This window comes from Leiobunum rupestre, chromosome 7 (genome assembly GCF_980474605.1).
Source record: "Leiobunum rupestre chromosome 7, qqLeiRupe1.1.hap1, whole genome shotgun sequence".
Taxonomy (NCBI): domain Eukaryota; kingdom Metazoa; phylum Arthropoda; class Arachnida; order Opiliones; family Sclerosomatidae; genus Leiobunum; species Leiobunum rupestre.
Window position 1 is genome coordinate 38197086 of NC_143390.1, and position 25848 is coordinate 38222933.

At 35.2% G+C, this 25848-nt stretch overlaps 1 protein-coding gene across 5 annotated transcripts in view; it reads left to right on the top strand.

Annotated features, from left to right (window-relative positions):
• Positions 1-25848, top strand: part of Plc21C (Phospholipase C at 21C) — a 160085-nt gene that overhangs the window by 77030 nt on the left and 57207 nt on the right. For all 5 annotated transcript variants that reach the window (XM_090154359.1, XM_090154355.1, XM_090154356.1 and 2 more), the window contains exon 2: positions 15357-15434. In XM_090154359.1, the coding sequence (XP_090010485.1) occupies positions 15357-15434 (78 nt within the window). The remainder of the gene's footprint in view (positions 1-15356; positions 15435-25848) is intronic.

Here is a 25848-nt window from a genome sequence, read left to right on the forward strand (position 1 = left end):
GGAAAACAACACCCTTTTCTTAGCCCGCCTTGACACACTCGTTGTTTAAGAGAAATTGTCTTTCACGGCTACAATTTCTTTTTAAGAACTCCCGTTTTTCTCGATATATTTTTTAAGCGTGACTCGAGCGTCGGTTTTCCGGAGCACCGAAAATTTGAATATCAAACTTTTCTCGAGTTCCCTTTCTTAAATTACATATCGCCTGAATTTCGTTTGATGTATGCTAAAATCGGTAGGCTCCTAAAAAAGCTTCCAAACCGAAGTGTCACGAAAATAAAATTTTCCCTCAAGTACCTCCCATTTGCACGCTCTCAGTATGAATGACTCTACGGCTGCACCGTCATTTTGCCAAATATATCGCGATCGTTGTATTCCTTGAAACCTTAGAAAGGAGAAAAATTCTATTAGATAAATCGTTTTTACATAATACGCGGTTGACATTAGGGTAAATTGCCAAATAGAAACTTTAACCACTTAAATTTGGAAGTATCGAACACGAGCAACTCAAATTGAAGTTCCGTGCCTAAATTGTACCATTTTATTTTTCTAAATCTTACAAACGATTATATTAGTAAATAGAACGCTAAACCCTGGTGGATTACTTCTCCCAGTACACCTTTGCGCGACGTGTCGAACACTTCTACAGGCGTATTTACCTATTTGAAACCAGAAGTAGACAAAAGTTAATTCTCTATTTTTTTTTACATCGATAAACTTTTTTTTAAATACTTCGTCCAGAATCTTTCTTCATTAAAAAATTAAGTCTTGAAAGTTCATTTATAAGAATATTATGTTAAAGAAATTAATTAAAACGAAATCTAAAAGTGTGTAACTCGCGAACTTTTAAATTTTTCTTATTCGTCTACCAATTGGATGAAATTAAAAATGTCTTCGAAACGATGAAATGTAAACTTTTCCTACTTTAGGTAAGTTAATATTCTTTCACTGGTTAATTAAAAATAGGACACTTACAATTTAACATGTTTTTTGTTTTCAAAGATCGTTTTTGCATATAGCTTTGCCATGTATTTTAAACCACTTGTATAAGGTTTATGAAGTCCAGCTACTTAAGAAAGCGTCTATTAATTTCTTAATATTTAGAATTCGTCATTAGCCGAAAGCTGAGTCGTCTCTTTAAAATCCATTTGATTTAAATCGCGATTTTGTCAACAGTTTTTTTAATCGTGGATTTAAATCACATTATTATACTTAATTATTATTTGTATAAAAATGTAAAAAAATACTTCCGGTAGCGGTGCTAATTTGGAGCAAACTAAATTAAAGTAGTAATTAAATTTATTTACGGTTAATTTAAATTTTAGTTTACCGTTGCACGCTAATTATTCATAATTTTTTCAAGAAAGAGGCATAAAATGTTAACGCAATAACATAAAAAATATCAACCCTGTATAATGTTTTTACCATCGGAGCGTTCTCAAAAGTTCTTAACGCTAAAAAGAAAAATATTACAGAAATCTTTCTATTGTGAAAATAATGAATTTTCAGTTAAAGCTAGTTCCATCACCGTCATCAACATCTTCCATTGCCATAACAACATCAAAATTTTCGCGTTCCCCGCTTCGGGAGAAGAAACCTGCACAGGCCTATCGAAAATATCGGGTAGAAAAATGGTGGGATCAATCATTTCCGGGCTCTCGGTGGCGCCGATGACGAATGTCTTCCGATGGACCAGAAGTATATAATATATCTCTTACTAGAAAAGTATCCATCTTTCTCGATAATGCTCTATACTAACCTTCACAGGCTCCCATTGATTTTTCAAAATGCTGGGCGCCTAGCGATCCTATCACTCCTATATTTTCCTATAATGCTGAAATGAAATTTTATTTTCTGGTCTCTCTTACATTGTTACGACTACTTTTAAATACCCGCTATATGAAACTTGCATATTTATTTATATTAACCCAATAAAATGAACTTAAATAAGTAGTTAAGTCCTAAAAGTCGCAATATTACTTGGCCCTAGGTTAAATCAAGAATGTATTTATTTATATTTAGGAAGAATGATTATGTTGCGACAATCGCCGGGCACGTTGAACGCGCGGGGGGAAAGACAAAACGTCACCGGCGTTTGATTACCATCGCGTTAGGTGACGTAAATTTTAAGCAGCCAATGAAATACCGGGACTATTCGTTTTATTTTAAGTGGAGGAGCGTACTGGGGGGACCAACGGGTTGATTGAGAGAAAGGCTAAAAACCGTCTCGACATAGACATTCTCCCTAGGTATAAATAAATACATTCTTGGTTAAATAAATTAAATTAAAATGAAAAATTGAATTATCTTATAATTTTAAATTATTATCCTATAATTCCTATATATTGTTGAGAAATATTGGCTGGAGCTCTGAAAATGCGCTGATCAGAAACCGACCTAGATCTTCCAATTTTATAACCTAGATGGATTTATCATACAGGGTAGAAACGATCAGAAAAGCACTTATTTTGACTAAAATCTCAAAACTGCCGGCGGATTAAATCGGTATACGAAACTACAGTCTTACGTAACTGGGTGTAAAATTAGAAATAAGCAAGACTAATTTTGATTTCACTAATAGTTAGGTGACCTTGGGGGCCACGGAATTGGTCCGTCTCTATCGATTCAGCGGTTAAAGGCCTAGGTTTTCTTCTGCCTGTCCCCCTTTAAATTAGGCCAACATGTTCAGAGGTTGAACACCAGCAGGGTACTTGTGCTCCACTAAGTTAATTTAAAGATGGACAGGCAGAAAAAAAACCTAGGCCCTTAAGATATTGGTGGTTGAGCCGTTCACGAACATTACCCCACTCAATTTTTCCCCAACTTGTGAACTTGTGAAGGCGATGTTTACATTTAGATGACTTGAAGGACAGAATTCGAACCGCCGTGGCCAGAAATACTCGAATGCTTCAAACCGTACGCAAAGAAATGGAAAGTCGTCTTGAACAGTGCCTACCCGAATATGGTAGACGCATCGAGCTGATGATTCCTCTAACATAAGGTCTACGTTCCGAGCCACCCGCATCTTGTAACATTAAAGCTTAGTCCCCTTATTGATACTTTCGTCCTAGCCGTAATTACTCATTATCCAATTAGATGATACTTCGAAACTATAAAGCCGCGTTCACACTTCGCATTTATATCGATTCAAATCAATCCCAAAATTTTCGAAGGAGTACAAGTCGCGTTCACACTAGACACTTTGGAAACGGTTAAAACGGTTTCGAAAGATCAAATTAAACATTCGACACCAAAATTTTACAATAGGCCTTTCTATAAAGTAACACTGACCTTATTGTTTTGATGTTGCTGCTGCGTCACGGGTGACGTATCGATGACGTTTTACTACGAAAAGTCTGGACGAGAGTAAATTCGACGAGGCACCTTGTTTTTAAGCATGAACTGAACTTCTACGTATTTCGTGACGAATGAGCTACATCAAAACAAGTTCCACAAGCGTAGCTTATTTTATAGAAAGGCCTATTCCATCTTTCGAAACAGTTTCCAAAGTGTCTAGTGTGAACGAGGCTTAATTGTTTTAAATCGATTCAAACGGTTTTCTACCGCTTACGTGTGAACGTAACAATTTAGAGAAATCAAAAGGCGTCTTGCTTATTTCTAATTTTACACCCAGTTAAATAAGTTTGTAGTTTCGTATGCCGATTTATGGCGTCAGCAGTTTTGAGAGACAGTTCTGAAACTTTTAGTGAAAATACGCGTTGGTCTGATCTTTTCCACCCTTTACTTATGGTTGGGCTAATTGCTTCCATTGGTGTTTTAATAGCACCGGCGATCGGATCGATATGATCCAAATACGAGAACGCTGGGAAGCGGCTTTGACCCATATGTAAATTCGCGTAAATTATCGAGGAAAGGAATTAACCAAGAAAATCACTTAGCTTACGTTCGCTTGGCGTTTGTTAAGTTAAGGCATCGCGTCGCGATAAATTCTGCTCCATTCATTTGCGAAGGCATTGGTCACAAGGTTGGCACTTTTCTTTTTAAATAAAATCAAATGTATTTTTTTTTAATTTAAAACTGATTTTTTTTATTTTATTGAATTTATTAATTTTCTATACATGGCTCTTTTCTTGTATAATTAACGAAAATTTTACATTTTTGAGTTAGCTTATCTTGAATTAAAATCTAAATTGAACTTAATTACTATTTAATATTTTAGTATGCTAAACATTTCTATGTATTTTAATTTTTTAAGAAACTATTTTGACATTTTCTATTTCTACATTAAAATACATATGTATGATTTAAATGAAATAAAAATCAATGATTTTTTTATAAAAATCAGTTGATTTAATCATGATTTAAATCCGCCAACCCTGCTTGGTCAACAAAGTTTTCCCAAAATTAGATAATTTTCCGAGCTTTTTCGTATACACAAACAATAAACTAGTTTTGACAACATACACGATATGATAAATTTTTAAAGTCGTAGTAAATAAGTCACAACGTTTCATAGGGCTTCAGCGAGTACACTGGTGATTTTTCCGGCTAATGAATGTTTGGTTTGTTATTATAAACATCAAGCGTCTGCATAGCGGCAGTTGGAGCTTCTCGCTCAATGTACTCTGAAAAGACTGACACTACTACTGCATATTTTCGTCTAGCAGTCGTATTTACAGGTAGTGCGGTTTTCAAGCACCAAATGAATTTGGTTATCGGTCCATCATAAACTCGCGTTTAAGCCTTTGCAGCCGATTTCATTTTATTTTTGCGTCCCGGTGAGAATGCTTATTAATAATGATGTGACAATATAGGCGCGTTTATTAAATTAATTTTAAAAGTTGGAAAGTTTTTTTATCCCAACACTTGATACGTCCGAAACTGCGCTTACGCTTAATGTCCGGGGCACCTTGTTTCTTTGTCAACCTTGGCAATCCCTTTGGCAGATAAAAAGATAAATAAAAATGGTGGCCCATCTGCGTATATAAGAAGGTCCTGGCAAGCTCTTGGAGAAAGCGGTCGCAGCTGTTGCCATTCATCACCGCCAGGGGGAGCGACAGGCCCTTTAATTGGAAGAGAGTTGGCCCGAGACCTATTGTACCCTTTTATTGAAGGGAAACCCAAACTTATCCGGCAATCGGGATGAAACGCGAACTGAAGTGATATCCGGCAGCATTACCAATGGGAAGGCGCTCCGCCTTTGATCGCGGTGCGAGATAACGTCGGCGTCTAGTGTCCGTTCACTCTCCTTCCGCGGTGCTACGCGTCAGACAGCTGCGACCAGCAAGGTATCAAATGAGAGTAGGTCAGCGGAGCCGAAAAATGACGAAGCTGCGGCGCCAGAATCGGGAATTATTAGCTGTTGCGCTTACTTACCACCAGAGGTCGTGACGGGCTTATTTTTGAAAAAAGGATTTGGGAACTCTTTCTCCACGGTTCAGAAAAGCCTAGAAGTTTCATTATAGAAAGGAAGTGGAAAAATTATTTCCCTGCCGTCTTGTTTTTAGGTTCATAATTCGTTATCGTATTAACTCAAGACCATATTTATGGGAAATCTTTGAGATATCATATAAAAATAAATTCTATTTGCATTGTAAAATTTATGTATTATTTATTTTCGGTATTTTTAATTTATTTTTAAGAATACAATAATTAACGTAAGTTGTAAACTTATAAAATGTTTCGTAAAAATTATTTATTATTTTGGCGTAATGAAACGTATGTAGAAAATATATTTAAAATACACCAATTTGTACACAAATTCCTAGGATATTTGCCCAGTGTAACCGATGCAGTTGATGCCGTCGTATTCTACATAACTCTAAAAGAATTAGGCTTAGCCCGTTATGAATTTTGAAGATCGGGGGCCCACAAGTTGGTATTTGCCCATTTTAGTGCTATATGGCGATATTCAACTTCAAATCTACGTACTATTTTTTAAATTAGGACCGACTTGGTCGAAAGTTATATTTTTAGTTAGTACTGATTATTTCTTAACTAAGTTTTCGGTTGCATTAAGAAATTTAATTATAAGTGAGATTCATAGCCCGAGTACGCACTATTGTGATGTTTGAATTTCGTACAGGCTTGGCGCCATCTATCTCCAAAAAATATTTGCGTTTCGCTACCTGATTCCCAAAACCAGGTAACTCAAAAAATTCGGGTTGTCTAAGAATTAATTTAGATTAATTGTTGGCGTTTCGCTACCTTATTTCCAAAACCAGGTAACTCGAAAAATTAATTTCCGATAAAATTCCTCTGAGTTTATTAAGCCAATGTACAAGATGATTGGAAATTTGTTCAAATTTAGTATTTAAAATATCGTTAATACATCGGGGGATTGTGTGTACTTAAATGTCCGGGACATCTTGTTATTTACATAAAATTAAAGGATTTATGGGATTAAAGATAACGGTGCTACGAGCCTTTTTAAATAGATTACGTCTCGAATACACGCTTTCGACTGTTTACCAGCGAAACGGAAAACTTTCAAACTTTTAATCTAATTTCTTCGTCTAATTCTATCGGTTAAAGCAACTGTCGGCTCTATCATTGTCACCTGTATTATGAAAAGGCCCCTGTTATAAGAGATGGCCATGAATCTATCCGAATCTTCGAAAAAAATGACTTTCGTGGAGAGCGTGGAGCCATCTATTAATGGTAACGGAAGCTAATATTCAAAATAGCGAAACAATAACGTCGTCAGAGAGCCATTATAGAGTATTATATTTAGACCACTTTTACTCTACTTAGTGAACTTTAACCTAAATTATATATCCCATATAAAATATATTGTACTACAATTACTATAATTGAAGTTATTGACAAATTTACAAACGAGCCAATCAACGCGAAGCCTACTTTTATGTCCCGCCTTTTGGGTCAAAATGTAGCTTCAGCATCTTGTTTTGATTTCGACGCTAGCGACATCTGTTGAAAAAAGGGCTACCTCACCTAGAGCCGACACTTGCTTTAAGCAAAGTCCCGTACATTTTTTGGGAAGGCTACTCCGGAAAGGTCTGAACGCGCTGTCAGTAAGCGTATAAAAAATGTATACGTATAGATTGAATGCTATATATTTATAAAATGCAAACGTTATTTTTTCTATCAACGCAGGGTAGCGTAGAGCGTAGGGAAATCAACGGCGAAACCTCTCTTATCCCGTATTTATGGAATTTCGGCGGCGCGTGATGCTTTTCCGAGGAGAGTTTGAGGTGCCACTAATATCGATTTTAATGGAGAGCTTTACTTAGTGCGCGCGCCAGAGAGAAGATTGATATCATCGTCTCAAAATCTATATCCCTCGACCTCCTGTGTTGGTTCATAGAGAAAAAAAAACAAGATGTCACGGACATTTCAGTACGCACAATCCCCACGATGTATTAAATTTAAATTTGAACAAATCATCTTGTGCATTAACTTGAAAAATTCAATAAATATTCCCTCTTGGGTTTCTTGAGTTACTTGGTTTTGGAAATAGGTTAGCGGAATACGTTAATTTAAATAATTTTTTAGACAAACCGAATTTTTAGAGTTACCTGGTTTTGGAAATAGGTTAGCGAATACCTTAATTTAAATTACTTTTTAGGCAAACCGACTTTTTCGAGTTACCTGGTTTTGGAAATAGGGTAGCGAAACGCGAATACGTTAATTTAAATTACGTTTTAGATAAACCGAATTTTTAGAGTTACCTGGTTTTGGAAATAAAGTAGCGAATACGTTAATTTAAATTACTTTTTAGGCAAACAGACTTTTTTGAGTTACCTGGTTTTGGAAATAGGGTAGTGAACGCGTTAATTTAAATTAATTTTTACTAAAGCCGAATGTTTAATGGAGTTAAATGGCGCTTGTTTCAATTTGCACGAAATTCAAATATCACAATAGTGCATACACGTGTTGTGTGCTCCCGCGATTTTTACCAGAAATCTGACTTCTGAATGCAACCGAAACCGTAGTTCAAAAATGATCTGTACTAACTAAAAATATAATTTAAAAAAAAATATGTAGATTTAAGTTCGATAAATCGCTAAACTTCACTAAAATGGTCGTATAAACAACTTAATGGGCTCCGATTTCAAAATTAGTAATAATGGCAGCGAGGGTTTGATATTTTCTATCGATTAATGCATCATTTACCACAGGGTTCGTACACGACCTGGAATACCTGGAAAAGTCAGGGAATTTTAAAATGTTTCCAAATGGTCAGGGAAAAGTCAGGGAATTTGAAAATTATACCAAATGGTCAGGGAAAAGTCGGGGAGTTTTAAAATGGTCCAAAAAAGTAAGGGAATTTTAAAAAAAAACCCCCAAAAAAATCCGGCTAATTTTTGAAAGATGCATAATAACTATTTTTCAATATTTTGGCCCAAAACATTAATTTATTCTACATAAATGGTCAGGGAAAACCTGGAAATGCCAGGGAATTTAATTCTGGAAATTTTGTACGAGACCTGTACCATTTTATCGCAAACGGTTCGATAGTTATGCCCCGAGCGGCGGCGGCAACGACGGCTACGTACTAGGTGAAAATAGTACACGCGCATTCCATATGGATTGTGGGTAAATAACTAAAGAAGAGAAAGAACTCGAATGATAGCGGAGGAGAGCTCGCGCTAGTTTCGTGAAAGAGCTCCTTTGTGGTACAACGCTCGAGCCAGGACTCCATTCTTCGACGGCGCACTTTTTTCATCTTCCGTTCTAGCCGCTACGATCTTCGATATAGAATGAGTCTGAGAGATTTTCTACTAAAATGTTTTCTTTCGGCCGATAACCCCCCGTTTTTATCCGCCTCTGATGTATCACCGAAAAAAGGGGGGACCTTGTTAGATTAGAAAAGAATCTATTTTTCTTAACGGCGGGGGTAGGCTATATTCCGTCTTTCTATCACGTATCGCCGCGCCGGTCGGATATTACTTTTATTGGCCGCCACCCCCGTTGGAATTAATTGACCAGATGTTGGCTCTTAGATTTAATTGGATTATATGGGTTCAATTAAACGCTACGCTTACGTGCCCGGGTTTGTGCCAGTTAATTGTTTTCGTCCGTTTGAATTCCGATTGGACTCCACCCTCGGTGATGGTGGCTGCGTCCAAAACTGCCTCGGCTCATACGTGCTACCATAAGTAACGTAATAACAAGAAGTATGACACTTCCTATTGCTTTAATGCTAATTTTGTAACCGAACATTTTTTCGACACTTATACTCTCTTCGAGCTGTGACTTGGACTCGCGACTTACCGTTTTAGATGACTACTTTTTTATAAAAATTTAAGCCTAATATTGGAAAGCACGTTCTGGAGTCGCGAGGGGCTTTGGTTTTGTTTTGAAGCCCGCTTGCGAATCACGCGTGATAAAAAAAACATGATCTCGTGACGCCGAGAAAAACTTTTAATTTTTTATCATTTTGGCCTAATATTCCGCCTATCTATCGTAAACCAGATATTTCGGCTTAGCGGAAGTCTCGCATATTTTAGACACTAGAAGGCTCTGTGCTGAGAAAACATCTTTATTACGCAATAACTATGAAAATCAGTTTGGTTGTAAATCTCGTTAATTGTCATACTTATGGTACCACTATAAGCAACATAATAACAATAAGTGTATAATATTGCAACATAAGTGGGACACTTCCTATTCTTCACACGCAAAAGTTTTAGTGACAAGGAGACATCCCGAGGTGTTACTCCCCGATTTGTTTCAAACTCGGGGGTTAAGTAGAAGCTTATGTACCTTGAAAGCTCCTAAAGGGAAAAGTTTCAATGGCCATTCGTTTTGCCATGGCAACCAAAAATGCTTTTCGCAACTGAAGTTTAAACTTTCTCTTGAATATACTTTTGTATAAAATCTTATCTTATCTTATATCATTTAAATGTAGATATTTTTTCCGGTTCCGTAACTTCAAATTTTTGCGAAATTTGTTTTGGTGAAAATATAAGCGAGTTTCTCGCGAATACGGTGCTACCAGACGGCCATTTTTTATACCTATCTAAGGCAGGAGCGCCGTGTTACCCGCCGACTAACTTTATTTTGGGATAATTCCGTCAAGGCCTTCGAGTGACGTCGGGAAAGAACCCCGCACTATCTAAACAATAGCTAGACGTTTCTGTCAGGTTAGATTGACCTTATTTTGCACCCTTTTTTTTTAAAGCGAGGCAGTCTGTCGTGTGTTTTTTATTTCAAGAGCCCGACCGTCTCTGTTAGAGTTTGCTTCAAGCTGCGTAAGCAAACCGGGAAAACTGCGCGCTGTTACCTCCGCGCGCCAGTTTACCGGCTCCAAATCAAAACAAACAAGCTGCAGTTTATATTTAAGTTTTGAAGGGCTCTACGGCGACCTTCGCGCCCTTGTAAGGGGAAGGTATAAGCTGTCAGATACTTCGCAGACTGAACTCAAACCCGCTCTTCTTAGTCTTCCGTAGGTTAGAATAAACTTTTCTCTCTCCAAATCTGTTCAAGGTGCTCATCCATAATAATTGAAGGCTTCCTTTCTCCATATATATTATATATAAAAACAGTCTTTGTTTTTAGTTTCTTCACGTCTTTGCATTGCAGGAAATGCGGGCTTATTTTCGCAATAAACTCCCATACATCTTGTCCCCCAAAAGTTGCCATCCGTACAATATGGCGCCCATAAATCAAAACTACAAACAGCTCGCGTATATATTTAAATGTTTGTCCCATTTTTCTTCCGCGCCTTTTCAATTTGAATATTACAGAATTTAAGCGTTGCTGCTTTTAGAATCACTCCGCGATCTTAATAGGTACTATTTTTCACACCTAACGATAAAATAACTCGCTGTTGATTAGCCTTACGGAACGTACAGTCCCGATCAAAAGTTTCTGGTCGTTTTGTCTTGGCAACCATTTGGTTTCTATTTTAGCTAGAGAGCCGAATGAGGGCTTCTATGGAAGAATACCCTCACGAAAATAACATGCAGTGAAAATTAATGCCCTACCACAATTAGGGCGCGAGCAAAGCCGGAAATAGCCAAAACCCTCCAAAATGACGTCATGAAAAAATATATAAAATATGTCGTGCCTACGCTTGTTCGAAGCGTCATAATATTCGGAAACAATCTGGTTTCATTTTGCAAATCGGATTTGTGGTTGATAAGTTATTGATGACGGAAAACATGAAAATTAACCCTAATTTAATTTTTAAGTGAAACAAAGCAAGCGTTAAAATAGTATTTAAAATAATATCGCTATTTGGGGTGAAGCAAAAAATATCATGGTCTCGAGCGATATTATTTTAAATACTATTCCACAAATCCGATTTGCAAAATGAAACCAGATTGTTTCCGAATATTATGACGCTTCGAACAAGCGTAGGCACGGCATATTTTATATATTTTCCATGACGTCATTTTGGAGGGGTTTGGCTATTTCCGGATTTTCTCGCGCCCTAATTGTGATAGGGCATTAATTTTCACTGCATATTATTTTCGCGAGGGTTTTGTTTCATAGAAGCACTTATTCGGCTCTCTACCTAAAATAGAAACAAAATGGCTGCCAAGAGAAAACGGCCAGAAACCTTTGATCGGGACTGTACATATTATTAAGGTGATGTTTCCCTTGAGTTTGCCACATTTTCCTCTCGACCATTTTAACTTTCTAATTACAATTAGTTAACTATATAATTAATTATTAATAAATTAACATATTAATTTGAAAGTTATTTGTGAAAATCCAACTAAGGAACGTCTCATTGGTTCTCTAAAACTTTAGAACCTTAGGTATTTGGTTTGGTACACCAACACTTCAATATATCCTATATGGCTTTAGATATTTCTGGCGCTAGTTAGTGAATTCATTCTGGAATTGTTAGGGGCCTTCAACGCATTCTTTGTGGAGGTTATATTCCCTTTAAGATTAAACCAATAAGTGCTATGATCATGGCAGACCTAAAGATTTTAAAGTTCACTCTCATAATAAAACTAGTATTATTTAGATGTTTTAACGCTAATAACTCTTTATCAATCCGTAATTTTAGTCCTAAAAATATCTAATTCTTAAGATTTGTATCCTATAATTATTTTGATTTGGGTACATTTGTTCGAATTTCATTCGTCCGAACGGTGGTACAAATGTCCGAATGCCAGAAAACAGGATCGTATGTCCGAAAACGTATTTCATTTGCCCGAAAAATTTTATCACAACGTTTGTTGGTGATTTAGTCGTTCAATTTATGTTAACTTTACTGGCGAATTTCATTTGTTCGAATAATCGTTTGTCCGTTTTTTCGAACATTAGGAATTGGTTGTTTTTTTTTTGTTAATATAAGAAAATAGTAACATTAACGTGAACCTAACCTAAACTAACCTAAAATATCCACAACATTCAACGCAATTCCCACTTACTAACAAACCACGATATTTACAATGTAGTTTTTTATTTTTAATTCTTGCACCAAAAAAAATCCGGACCGAAAAAAAAACAGCAATAAGAAATACTAATTTAGCGACAGAATTCGGACAAGTGATGCTACCGATTCGGACGAATGAAACAAACAAGTTGTCCAATTCGAACAATTGAAACATTTGTTATTTCGGCGGTCCGGACGAATGAAATTCAAACATTATTTTTATATTCTTGGGGGCCATTGGAGCTAATACTATTACTATATTATGTCTGCGTATAGGTTTTAACGGCATTAATTAAGTTTACACCTTAAGCCATAGTCACCAATGGATAGATAAATTGTCAGTGGAAGGTTACTGGTAGCCTTCTTTGCCTGATGAAATTTTTAAGTACATAGTGAAAGTTATTAAGAATTTATAGTGTTCCCTGTTCCCCCGGACTTTTACGCGTTGTTAAAAGCGAAGCCCATAATTTAATAACACTGACCTTTTTTTAAAGAAACCCTAATGGAAAACAATTAAGTTGAGAGGATGAACAAGTTTGACCTTGACTTCGGCGTACAAACGAACCTCTCCGATTACAGCCTTTGAACGTAAAAGTACCTAAAAACGCGGTGCTTTTAACGCGGTTAAAACATTTTCTTTTTGAAGTATCTCTTAAGAACTACCTTATTTGTTTCTAACCCATTTTTTTATTTTTCTACATTCAAGCGTGTAATTTTTTCTCTCGTATCGGTGCGGGTCGGGTTTCTGCTTCCAATTTGTATAGAATTTCCCTTTTTTTATATAGGAACTTTATTTTCTTTGAAAGTATGCCGCTGCTAAGTTAAATATTTGAAATTGTTTGTTCTTCCACTCGAAATTTCCTTAAAGTCGGGCTTTTTATTTCGTTATTATTTTCTTTAGATCAAATATTTTGCGGTGTGACCTTTACGGAAGGGAAATTAGACTTCAAATTTCGTCTCGTTTGAATTAAAGAATGCATTTATTTATACTCGGGGAGAATGAATATGTCGAGATTATTTTTAGCGTTTCTCCAATTCCACCCGATGGGCCCCCCGGTAAGCTCCTCCGCTTTAATAAAATCAAATAATACTGCAATCTCAATGGTTCTTAAAAATTACGTTTTTCGACGCGACTAACGCTGCTGCGAGGACGTTAAAAATAAGACCGCCTCCTTTCCCCCCCCCCCCCTTAGTGGGACGGGGTTAGGGCCTCAACGTGTCCGTCGATAGTCTCGACATATTCATTCTCCATGAGTATAAATAAATACATTCTTGTTATAATAGTGTTGTTAATTTCCCGAAAAAAATAAAATGAGGAAAATTTTCCGCAAATCGGAAAAATTAAAAAATTGAAACATAAATAAATTTTTAAAGGTTTTTAATGTTTTTAACTTTTTATCGATATAAAATGTCTAATATCAGTAAGCATATTACAAAACATTAATAGTGTTACATTGTTAATCAGTTTAAACTAGTCTAGAGATTTAGTTTCTTTTAGATTCGAAAAAATGAGGTGAAAATGCCGTTTTATTTAAATTTGTAAACAATATATTAGACAAATCATGGAATGAAAAGTTTTTTTTTTTCGGAAAAATACAGAATATTTTCCGGAAAAAGGCCTCGATCATTTTCCGGAAAATTTTCCAACTTACAACACTATTATAATATCTAGTACGTGACGAAATAATCAGTTTGACAGTCTCCGAAAAAACGAGTGGATGTCGACAACTGTCCCTTTTCTCATAGAAAATTACTTACTGTCTCTCCAGAAACATTGTGGCAATTTTTGATATCGGATGACAGTCATAAATAACTGGGCAAATTTGACCATCTGCGTATTTTCCGCGTGTGGGCGTTCGCGTAATTGCACCTATCTCCCAATAGCGAAGCGACAAACTGACGTTAGTTGGATGAGAAGTATTTCTTTTCGGTTAGAAAATCGTTTGTTCGACTATTTGTATACCTGACAATAGAAATGATTTTTTTGTATGTTTTTTTATTGACTATTGTGTAAAAGGGTTGAGGGTTAGTTCTCACTAAAAAGAATAAGAACCGGCCTTTGTGGTATTTTATCAATACCATACTCTGAAGGTATTCTAACGACGTGTCGATATTTATTTTCATTGCGTGTCGCGCGAAGGAATATACGGTCTGATTGCCAGCAGTTATTAATTTATTATTCGCATTTAGTTGTAGTTTTTGCTTAGATGGCAACCTTGATTAAAGGCGTTACGCGTATTTGCGTTCGATATTTTAGCTTGTAAATTTATTTCTAATTTAATTTAGTTTAGAATTAGGTTATTAAATTATTCCAAGTTTAGTTTAGTTGAAAATTGGTTGTTATTAAATTATTTCAAGTTTAGTTATTTGAAAATAGGTTATTAAATTATTTCAAGTTTAGTTTAGTTGAAAATTAATTTGTTATTAAATTATTCCAAGTTTAGTTTAGTTGAAAATAGGTTGTTATTAAATTATTTCAAATTTAGTTTAGTTGAAAATTAATTTGTTATTAAATTATTTCAAATTTAGTTTAGTTGAAAATTAATTTGTTATTAAATTATTCCAAGTTTAGTTTAGTTGAAAATTGGTTGTTATTAAATTATTTCAAGTTTAGTTATTTGAAAATAGGTTATTAAATTATTTCAAGTTTAGTTTAGTTGAAAATAGGTTGTTATTAAATTATTTCAAATTTAGTTTAGTTGAAAATTAGGTTAAATTATTCAAAATCGAGGCTGATGAGTTTGAATTTTCTCTAAATGTTTTTATTCAGAAGCATAAATTTCTTTAATCTAGCACCGAATTAGTGTAAATTGTTGTATCCGGTAACCCTATTATCTCGCTTGTTTGTATCTGCAACGGTAATGAATTTCCATCTCAAATAACTTTTTTGTCATCCACAGCATTCCTAATACTCTAGCGAGTATTAATTTTTATAATTAAGCTATGCTTGTTTTTTTTAAATGACATACGTTAACTCTCAACACTATTAAGTTAGCTTGGGCTCTTACTAACTGCGTGTTTTTTGTGTTTTCCGTAGGACGCCACGATCGGAACACCAGTGAACCTGCGAGTGGATAAGAAGGGATTTTTTCTCTGCTGGACGGATCAGAACCATGTAAGTACTTTCTTCTTTTCTTTCGTTGTTTCTGATTAGAATTTGGATTTAGAAAAATGAAGAATTGAGGCTTAAGGGTAAGACGAAAGAGAGAGAGAGAGAGGGAAGGGGGGGGGAGACGGTTCATATTTCTGAACTCACGACCTTTGTTCTCGGGGGCTTTGGGGGGCTGCAATACGTGGGAGAACGAAAATGAGTTTCTTGCAATCCCTTCTGACATTGTGCGGCCAGAAAATTATAATATAATGGTATACAATATTTATTTATGTAACGCGCTAAAGGGGGGTTTCGTTTAAACGATACTATATGTTACCGGGGGGGGGGGGGCAGTCACTGAATATATTACGTCACTATATCATTCTATTAACGAATCCGAAATTTATAGGTACAATTTAATATTTTTATCATTTCTGTTACCAAGTACGGATTAAAGCAGCTGAGAATCAACAGTTATATTTTCATTTTTAATATAATGTTTTTTGGAATTTTGTGGCCGGAGCTTACTTGAGCAATATGTCATAGTCGGCATCGGTTTGTCAATGAATGTGCTAAATTTACAGTAATATGAATTGCATTATAAATCAGTATAATTTTATTATTGTAATATTTATAAAAATGATAATGGTAATATATAATGTTAAAAATAAGGTAAATAAGAAAATAATTCGTATTTTTATTTAACAGTACAACATATTATTTAAAATTATAGTTCTTTCTGTCAACAGATGGCGCTACGAAATAAGTTGCAGATCACGTCACTAAACCTCAGTTTTACGTTGGTTTGTTCCCGGTTGTTTTGATCCGGTGGTACTCATAGTATGATAAGTTTTCTGCTTAACTTAAAATAATAAGATATAATTTTGACTAATTTAATAATTTTGAAGTTTATGGTGCTATTATAATTAAGGGGGTCAAATTATTTCTTGCGTAATTGACGCGGTGGAGATGTTTACAATTGTGACTGTTTGCTATGGCGGGGGCCGATATGATTTTTTCCGCTATGTAAAACTGTCAACAGTCCCCATATAAACGTAACGTTAAGTTGTGCTTAATATAATCGGAAAAATTTATTTAAAAATTTTCAAACTTTTTAATTTTTCCTGGTAAATTGACTAATAATGGTCATTCATTACGAAATTGCATTTTGTTGATGATAATTAATTAGTACTTCAATTAAAATTTGTTCTAAATTGACATTTTCCCAGGAACAATATTAGTACACTTTCATAAATATATAGCGAATTCTATCATCTATTATACCTCTGATTTCAATCAAATTTATTTAATTAGACAAATAGTAACGTTACAATTGTGGTTTTAAGTATTGAAGCTATAGCTTAGTGTGACCTTGAAGATAGTATATGCGGGTCACGGACGCCACTTGTCGTGTGGATGATTGATGTCGTACTTGGTCATCATGATTTCTTAGAATTCCTAATGAGAAATGACCGTGACGCGTTATTGGTCAATTTGATCTGTATAGCTCTACGCATTCTGACATTCACCCAATCAATATATTCGTATTCGACAAAAAATTATCCTAGCGTTGCTTAATAATTATAAGTGGTGATATAATGTAAACTTAATACTGAAGCTACTTCTGTTAGCTAGAGTTATTCATTGGAACCCGTTACATCAGGTTGCAGGTCTAACTTTAAACATGGCTCATATAGACCTGTAAAACATGGAAATATCAGGGAATTAGATTGTCGACCAAAAAAGCCGGGAAATATCAGGGAATTAGATGGTTGACCAAAAAAAGTCAGGAAATATCAGGAAAATTCCCATGTGTTTAGTAAAATTCAGGGAAATTTATGAGGGTTCCGAAAGTTTGCCCCAAAGAGTACAAATTTACATCAATAAAAAGTTTTCTTATTAAAGATTTAACTTTATTACTTCTTCTATACAGGGTGTTACGGATAAGAGTACCGAAACTTTCTATATGCGTTCTATGGGTAGTAAAACCGGTCTAATAAACATGTATCCTGAAGTGCTTCGTTTCAGAGATATGGGCTCCCAAAAAACCAGATACAGCCTTAAATCTGGCAAACAATATTCTTCCTTGAACCAAATTGTTTTCATTAAACTATCAATTGTTTTTATCCGTGATGCGAGAAACTTTAATAACAAGTGGCAAAAGTTCATTAATGACCTTTTAGAAGTAAAATGAGTTTGAAGTCAAAGCCATTTTAATTTAGTGATACGATTTTAATTATTAAATTTAAAGATACAAATGTCATAAAAATTCTAAAGGAATGGTTTTAAAATGGTCTAATTCGTTCTGTAGCTAATATGGCACATTGGACTAGGAACGCTTATTACACGGACGGGCTCAAGAAAAATGGGTTAGAAGCTCGAAGATTCAACCAGCAGTAGATTCCTAAATGACTGGTGTCAGGTCGACTGGCGTTTGAGTCTGTAGATAGACGGCTAAGAGAAATTAGACAAACTTAGAAATCTTATGACATTTGTATCTTAAATTTTGATAATTAAAATCGTTCGTAACGACAAAATGTTTTTATTTTATTTGGAACTGTGTCAATAAAATTAAAATTACTTTGTCTTCAAACTCATTTTACTTCTGAAAGGACATTAATGAACTTTTGCCACTTGTTATTAAAGTTTCTCGCCTCACGGATAAAAAACAATTGATAGTTTTATGAAAAAAATTTGGTTCAAGGAAGAATATTGTTTGCCAGATTTAAGGCTGTGTTCGGTTTTTTTAGGGTAGTTTTTTGGGAGCCCATATCTCTGAAACGAAGCACTTTAGGGCCCATGTTTATTAGACATGTTTTACTCATATAGACCCATAGAATGCAAATAGAAAGTTTCGGTACTCTTATCCGTAACACCCTGTATATTATAATATGGAAACAATCTAGTTTAAATTACAATCATGAAATGAGTAACTCTGTACCATTTTAATAAACAATAATCAATAAACAATAATCAGCTAGGCTAATACCCAAGGCACCACCTTAGGCCTAAGTCATCGAGCGACTTTTAAAGCCTTTAATTCAGGTGGCCTGGTTACAATGCGTAGGAGGGTGGTGGCAAGCCCTGCATGCCACGCGTTCGAGCCAACAGCTCCCTACACTAACTATTACCGTTAACCTCAACAAGTTTTTGTGGAAGGGGAAACCGAAGATCTCGGGGGAAAACCCCTTAAACTAGTGGGGAGAGAACTTGCAAACTCTACGCAGAAGGAGTTGTTCCGAGTCTTCACCCAGTGCCACAAGCTGGGATCGAACCCGGCTCCTCTTGCTGCGAGGCGAAAGTGCTAACCACTCCGCCACTCCACTTTAGTTTTAATTGGCGTTATCATGCAGGGCCGTGCAGAGGGGGGGGCAGGGGGCAAACTCCCCGGGGCCCGGGTGAAAAGGGCCCACGAGGGGGGCCCGTAGCTGTAGGGCCCATCGAAGAAGCTCAAGGGGGGGGGGGGTGCAAATCAAGATAACTTGGGAGAAGTTTTCAGGGCTCAAGGGGGGGGGGGGTGCAAATCGAAGGGGCCCGCGAGTAAGTTTGCCCCGGGCCTCAGGATACCTCTGCACGGCCCTGTTATCATGCACCTGGAAAAACCAGGGAAATATCAGGGAAATTGGTTTGACCATAGTTGTATGAACCTTGTTTAAAATTCGGGCTTGCTTCGTTCTGACCTATTGAAAATTCTATTGCAATATCTTAATGTTTAATATGCCTATGACAATGACGAAAATTTTAACATGCGAGTCGGTTGAGGGTTGGCTGTTTTAAATCAATTTGATTTAAGAAAAGTAATTTTTTTGGAAAAAATCATAGATTTTAATCACACAATGAATTTTAATGGTGGAATAAAAATGGTGAAAAATAGGTTCTTAAAAAATGTATTCAATTTTAAATAATAATTAAATGTAATTGAGATATAATTTATTTCCAGATTAGCTAACTGATAATAGTAAAATAAAATAATTATACAAGAAAAGACCTATTAATTGTATAAAGTCAATTTATTTAATAAAATTAGAAAATCCGATTTAAAAAAAAATTATTATTGTTCAAACTCGGGGGTTAAGTAGGCCTTAATGAATCATGAAAATTCCCAAAGGGAAAAGTTTCGACGGGCATTAGTTTTGCCATGGCAACCAAAAATGTTTTCGACAACACAATTTCGAAAATTCCTTACCGAAAATAACATGGGATTTTGAAAAAAATCTTGAAAAAATAAAAAATTTTGAAAATGCCAAAAAGAGTAAATATTGATCAAAATTGACGAAAAAAATTAAAATTGTTCAAGTTTTGATCAATTTTGATCAAAATGGGTAAAAGTGGAAAGATTTCATGTAAAACTAATGGAAATCACTTGTATGGATAAAAAACTCAAATTTGATGGCAAATCAATTGGTCTATTTATCAAATTACTAGAACAAGATAAATTTGACCAAATTTGATTCTAATGTGAAATATTGCTTAATTTTGATCAAATTTAACAAAAATTAATAAAATATGAAATATTTATCAAAATAATTTATAAATTTAATGAAATAGATAAATTTTAACAATGTCTGATCTAACAAGATAAATTTGACCAACATCATAAATATTAATTAATTTTCATAAAATTTAATAAAAATTAAAAACAAATGAAATAATTAACAAAATTAAGGTATAGGTTTGATGAAATCGATATATTTGAATATTTTTTTAACAATATTGGTCAATTTGATCATCATAGGTAAAAAAAACAAAGATGTCATGGAAATCTAATGAAAATCGCTTTTACTGATAAAAACTCAAATTTTATAGCAATCATTTGGTGTAATTATAAAAGTAATAGATCAACATAAATTTGATCAAATTTTATCAACATTTGAAATATTGCTTAATTTTGATCAAATTCAATTAAAATTAATAAAATAAAACATATTTTAAAAATTTGATGAAATTGATATATTTCAACAATTTCCGATGAAACAAGATCAAGTTGACCTAAGTTATAAATATTAATTTAGATCAAATTTTATAAAAATTAAAAATTTACGAAATAATTAACAAAATAAGGCATAGGTTTGATGAAATCGATATATTTGAACAACGTCTGAACAATATTGGTCAATTTGATAAAAATGGGTAAAAATGGATTTAAAAAAAGGAATTTGTATTTAATGGGTAAAGATTTTTATAATGGCTTAGATGATGTGGTACAGTTGTTACTATATGCGATTGTTAGTATAGTATAAGTTTGTAATAAATAAAAACTTCATTACATTTGCATATATATATATATATATATAGGTTTAAAATATTTTTCTTTTTACAAAATTTACATGAGAATCAATTTGGTCAAATTTATCTTGTTCTAGTAATTTGATAAATAGACCAATTGATTTGCCATCAAATTTGAGTTTTTTATCCATACAAGTGATTTCCATTAGTTTTACATGACATCTTTCCACTTTTACCCATTTTGATCAAAATTGATCAAAACTTGACCAATTTTAATTTTTTTCGTCAATTTTGATCAATATTTACTCTTTTTGGCATTTTCAAAATGTTTAATTTTTTCAAGATTTTTTACAGGGGGGGACCCTTAGAATTTTTCAAAATCCCATGTTATTTTCGGTAAGGAATTTTCGAAATTGTGTTGTCGAAAACATTTTTGGTTGCCATGGCAAAACTAATGCCCGTCGAAACTCTTCCCTTTGGGAATTTTCATGATTCATTAAGGCCTACTTAACCCCCGAGTTTGAACAAAATCGGTGAGTTGCACCTCGGGTAGTCTCCTTGTAAGTGTGAACTAGGTAGTAAGCTGTAGCATGTTTCTTCTGTAGGAACTAGGTAGTAAGCTGTAGCATGTTTCTTCTGTAGGAACTAGGTAGTAAGCTGTAGCATGTTTCTTCTGTAGGAACTAGGTAGTAAGCTGTAGCATCTTTCTTCTGTAGGAACCAGGTAGCAAGCTGTAGCATGTTTCTTCTGTAGGAACCAGGTAGCAAGCTGTAGCATGTTTCTTCTAAGGTAGTAAGCGTTAGCTTTTTTATTCTCTACGATCTATGCAATAGGCGTTAGCATATTTTTTTTGAACTATACAGAAATCTGTAGCATGTTTCCCCCGTATGGACTATGCAGTAAGCTGTAGCGTATTTTTTCTCTATATACTATGGATTAAGCTTAGACAGAATTTGAAAATCAAACGCAAACGAGTGTTTAAAATCTACCTTCAACTTTAGTTGGAATTGTAATTTTATGAACGCACGCCCAAGATTAAACGCGCTTATGTACGCTCTTTGAAATTTGCATTTTGAAATAATACAAGAGAATCAGAGCCTATAGATAGTTCTCTGGGCTGACGGCGCTGAAGTCGTGTTCACGGAATCGCGCCGTAAGATTTCCGTGATGTATATACGCGCTTTTGTTTATATAGGTTATGGAAATTGATGGGTTATTTTATTTATGACTTAACAAAGGTTGTGGGTTATTTTGAAGGCGCGTTTCTCGATCGTTTTTCTAAAAATAACAATAGGCATTGAATGGGGAGGGGGGGTTGAAATACGCCCCAATTACACCGTTCCCCCCGGGGTTTGACCCTTTCGTGTTTCGGAACTACTTTACGTAAGAAGGCCGCGTTCGGGCAGACCCTTAGAGAATGAAGCCTTTCTTTTATGGGGCGCTCGCGTGCCGGGAGCTCGTTTCTTTCGAGGCGCCAATTCGTTTATTCGCGATAGGTCGTGCACCTAATATGTTTCTTTCTTTGGCCGCTGCGACGCCTCGTTATAACATCGCTTTGATTCGTTTTCGTGTTTTATTTTATCACGCAGTCTAAGTGGAATCCTCAGATATATTACTTATGGTAGAATGAAATACCGGTTTCTCTGTAATTCCTCTACTTTCCTATATTATTAGTCGTATAACACTAATTTTTACACTTTATTTCCTTAAGCCTAAGTTAAAATCGATTTAAGAAAATTGACCGTGGTGTAGTAAATTTTAAATTACGGTTCTTGCATATAAAACTTGTTTGACTGGATATTTTAGTCCCATAAATATAATATAATTATTATGGTTCTCTTATTATCCTATAATTACTATATAAATTTTACTGTTGACTGGAATTCCCGGAAATAGTCTTATCTGGTTTATTTTAATTGTCGCCGGTTCAATTTCATAATTCAATTCAGGGTTCCATGGCTCGACAAAACCCAGATGAAAAAGCCCAACCCAAGGGGGTTTAGTGGGTTTTTAATGTTTTTTTTTAAAATTTCGGTTAGTTTTTTTATTTTAATATACAATTTCCATATTTTTATTCAGGGTTGGCCAAAACAGGTTTTTGCCGGTACATGTGGGAAAAACCGGAAAAAATGGAAAAAACTCTTCATGCTAAATTAATCATTGATTTATCTATTAAGTGACAAATTTGGTCATTGCAAATATTAGATATGAAAAGAGGCCAGAAGAAGAGTGAATAGAATAGAAGAATATACTGCTTTTATTATTTATTTTTTATTGAATTTTGCCCCTAGACGTGGAAAAAACCATGGAAGTACGATTTTCCCCACGGTTTTTAACAGGAAAACAATAGGTGGAAAAATCTAGTTTTTTCCACCCTTGGCAAAATTGTGCCAACCCTATTTCTATTAGACGATATGTAAAAGTATACAGATACTGCAAAGCTGAACCAAAAGACCGGTAGAAGTTTCAAGTTAACAAGCCAGTTAACTTTGTCAAGTATCACATTCACATTACAATTCAGTCTAAGGTATATTAAAGTGGTTATTGCGCATTGAACAAGTTGATTTTTCTTCATTTAAAATGAGATTTGAAAGTGGTTTTTTTTCTGGGGTAGGTTTTTTGAGGTGGGTGGGTCCAAATAAAAGTTTTTTTTGGGTCGAGTTTTTGTTTTCGAACCCTGATTATATTCGGTTCGAATTTAAAACTTGGTAGTTTCCAAGGCAGTCATTATCAAACCGCTACCCGAGAGCAAACTTTAAGCAAGTTTAACCACCAATTTTGATTAAAAAAAAATTAAAGGTTTTAGTTTTACAATGTTTTAAATCAGCTAGACACTACCTTTGGCCCAAGTCCTCAAGCGACTCTCAATGCCTTAAATCAGATGGCCGTGTTACAATGCGTAGAAAGGTGGTTGAAAAAAACCTTAATACCACGCGAGCCAACAGCTCCCTACACTCGCTATTACCGTTAACCAAAACAAGGTTTAACGGAGAGGGGAAACCGAGCAACTAGAGATGGAAAACCATTTACATCTATATTAATCGTAGTAACAATCCCACAATTAAAGTGTACAAAAAGAAGGTTAAAGAAACATTAAAAATTAAGGTATTAATGAGTCTAATGTTAAAAACTCAAGGATTCTTATATCGAATTTACTTCAAAAGTCACGTATCTCGACTCGCTTTACTTTCGTTCTCAGATGCGTTCAAGGTTCCATCTAAAATAATAATCACCATTGAATATTTAAAATTATTATTAAACCCGTAATTCAAAGAATACCGGAACTGTAGGGAAACTCCCGCAAAGTAGCTTTCGAATATTCGCCGAAAGGTCAAGGTGAAAAAGTCCACCTTTGGAATTGACCTTATGTGGCGAATAATACTAACTCGCCTTGGATTTCTATTGTGTTCTTTTTTTCTGTGGAAGCTTGGCTAAATTGCCAACCTTGAGAGAAGTTGGTCGGCGAAAAAAAAATAAACTTAAGGCGAAGAATTTCCATCCAATAAGCGCTGTTTCTTCTTGTTGTAGCTCCCCAACAAGTAGCGCTTCTACAAAGTCGAAATGTTTGTACCCCCCCCTGAACGGCGGCAGCGACCCCAGTGGTCGTCCTTGGAACTAAAGAGAAGAGCTTTTTCCCCATCTTCCCAAATGAAGGGACATTTACTTTCTGTTGAAGAGAAGCGCATTCTTGCGCGAGTTAAACGGAAAAACCCTCCAGAACGCTCATTTAGAACCGCTCTGTAAATTACGCAAAGTTTGAAAATAACCCAGTCGAAAATTAAATTTTAAACAATTTTGTGGGAGAGTTAAGACGGTTTTTTTTACGTACCGATACTGTTTTCTATTTCCTTTTTCTTTCAGAAGCGACCCGCGCTATTTAAATCTCGTTCTTTTTCTCAATTTTGTCCAATTAAAGAACCCTGACAATATATTAAATCAATGAAATGATTTTTTTATTCACTCATAAATATACGTCAGGTTTCTAAAATGTGGATTTATTTCTTAGACCTTTTTTTTAAAACTAAATATAGGTAAACGCCCCTTTGACTAAAAATATATTTTTACTATGTTCAAGGACCGTTTACAATATTGTTAAATTAAAATAATTGAAAATCAAGTTTCCGTTTCTTGAAAATTAAAATTAATTAAGGTTTTGCGTTAGTTTAGCTCAAATCTAATTCGGGTTTTGCGTTAGTTTCGCTCAAATGTAATTTGGGTTTTGCGTTAGTTTCGCTCAAATCTAATTTGGGTTTTGCGTTAGTTTCGCTCAAATCTAATTTGGGTTTTGCGTTAGTTTCGCTCAAATCTAATTTGGGTTTTGCGTTAGTTTCGCTCAAATGTAATTGGGGGGGTTTTGCGTTAGTTTCGCTCAAATCTAATTTGGGTTTTGCGTTAGTTTCGCTCAAATCTAATTTGGGTTTTGCGTTAGTTTAAATCAAATCTAATTCGGGTTTTGCGTTAGTTTAGCTCTAATCTAATTCGGGTTTTGCGTTAGTTTAGCTCTAATCTAATTCGGGTTTTGCGTTAGTTTAGCTCAAATCTAAATTTTATTTTATCAAAATTTAGCATATATTTTTCTTTCAAAAGTCACTCCCCCCCTCCCCCCGAATGATTTTCTTTTAGATTTCGGTGAAAGCTGTTCCTAAGTAGCGGTCGCGAAAGTAGCCCCATCTAACGGAAATCCTGGCAAACATGGTCCACTACTCGAATACGCGAAACAAAAAGGCCACTGAAGAGAGAGTGTCTTCAAGTACTATTGTTACCCCAGTAAACCTTTATACGAAGGTCGAGTCTTAGTCCATTCACAAAACGGGCCCTGTCGCTCGCGAGAAAAAAAACCCGAAGCTTTTTCGCTACACTGACCGGCCCTGACCAGTGTCCTTCTTCAATTCGAGCTGACCGTCCTTTCCTTTATCTACCGAAAAGAAAGATCGGGGGACGGAATAAGGTTTGTTTCGAACGTCCTCCCGTACAAACGTACAGCCCGTAAGCTCGGACACTGTTGGCGATGGACCCTCGTGTCGATGATAATCTTGACCGATCCTCGCTTCTCTTCCAAATTCTCGGTACCTCCAGTCACCGGATAGTTAAATTAAGGTTAGCGTAGGAGGTAAAGTCCGTTACTTCGTACGCTGTAATGGCCATATTTTTCCACCCATCCAAGAGCTAAGCGGTAATATTTTTGTGGCTCTCTATTTCCTCACTCGTGATG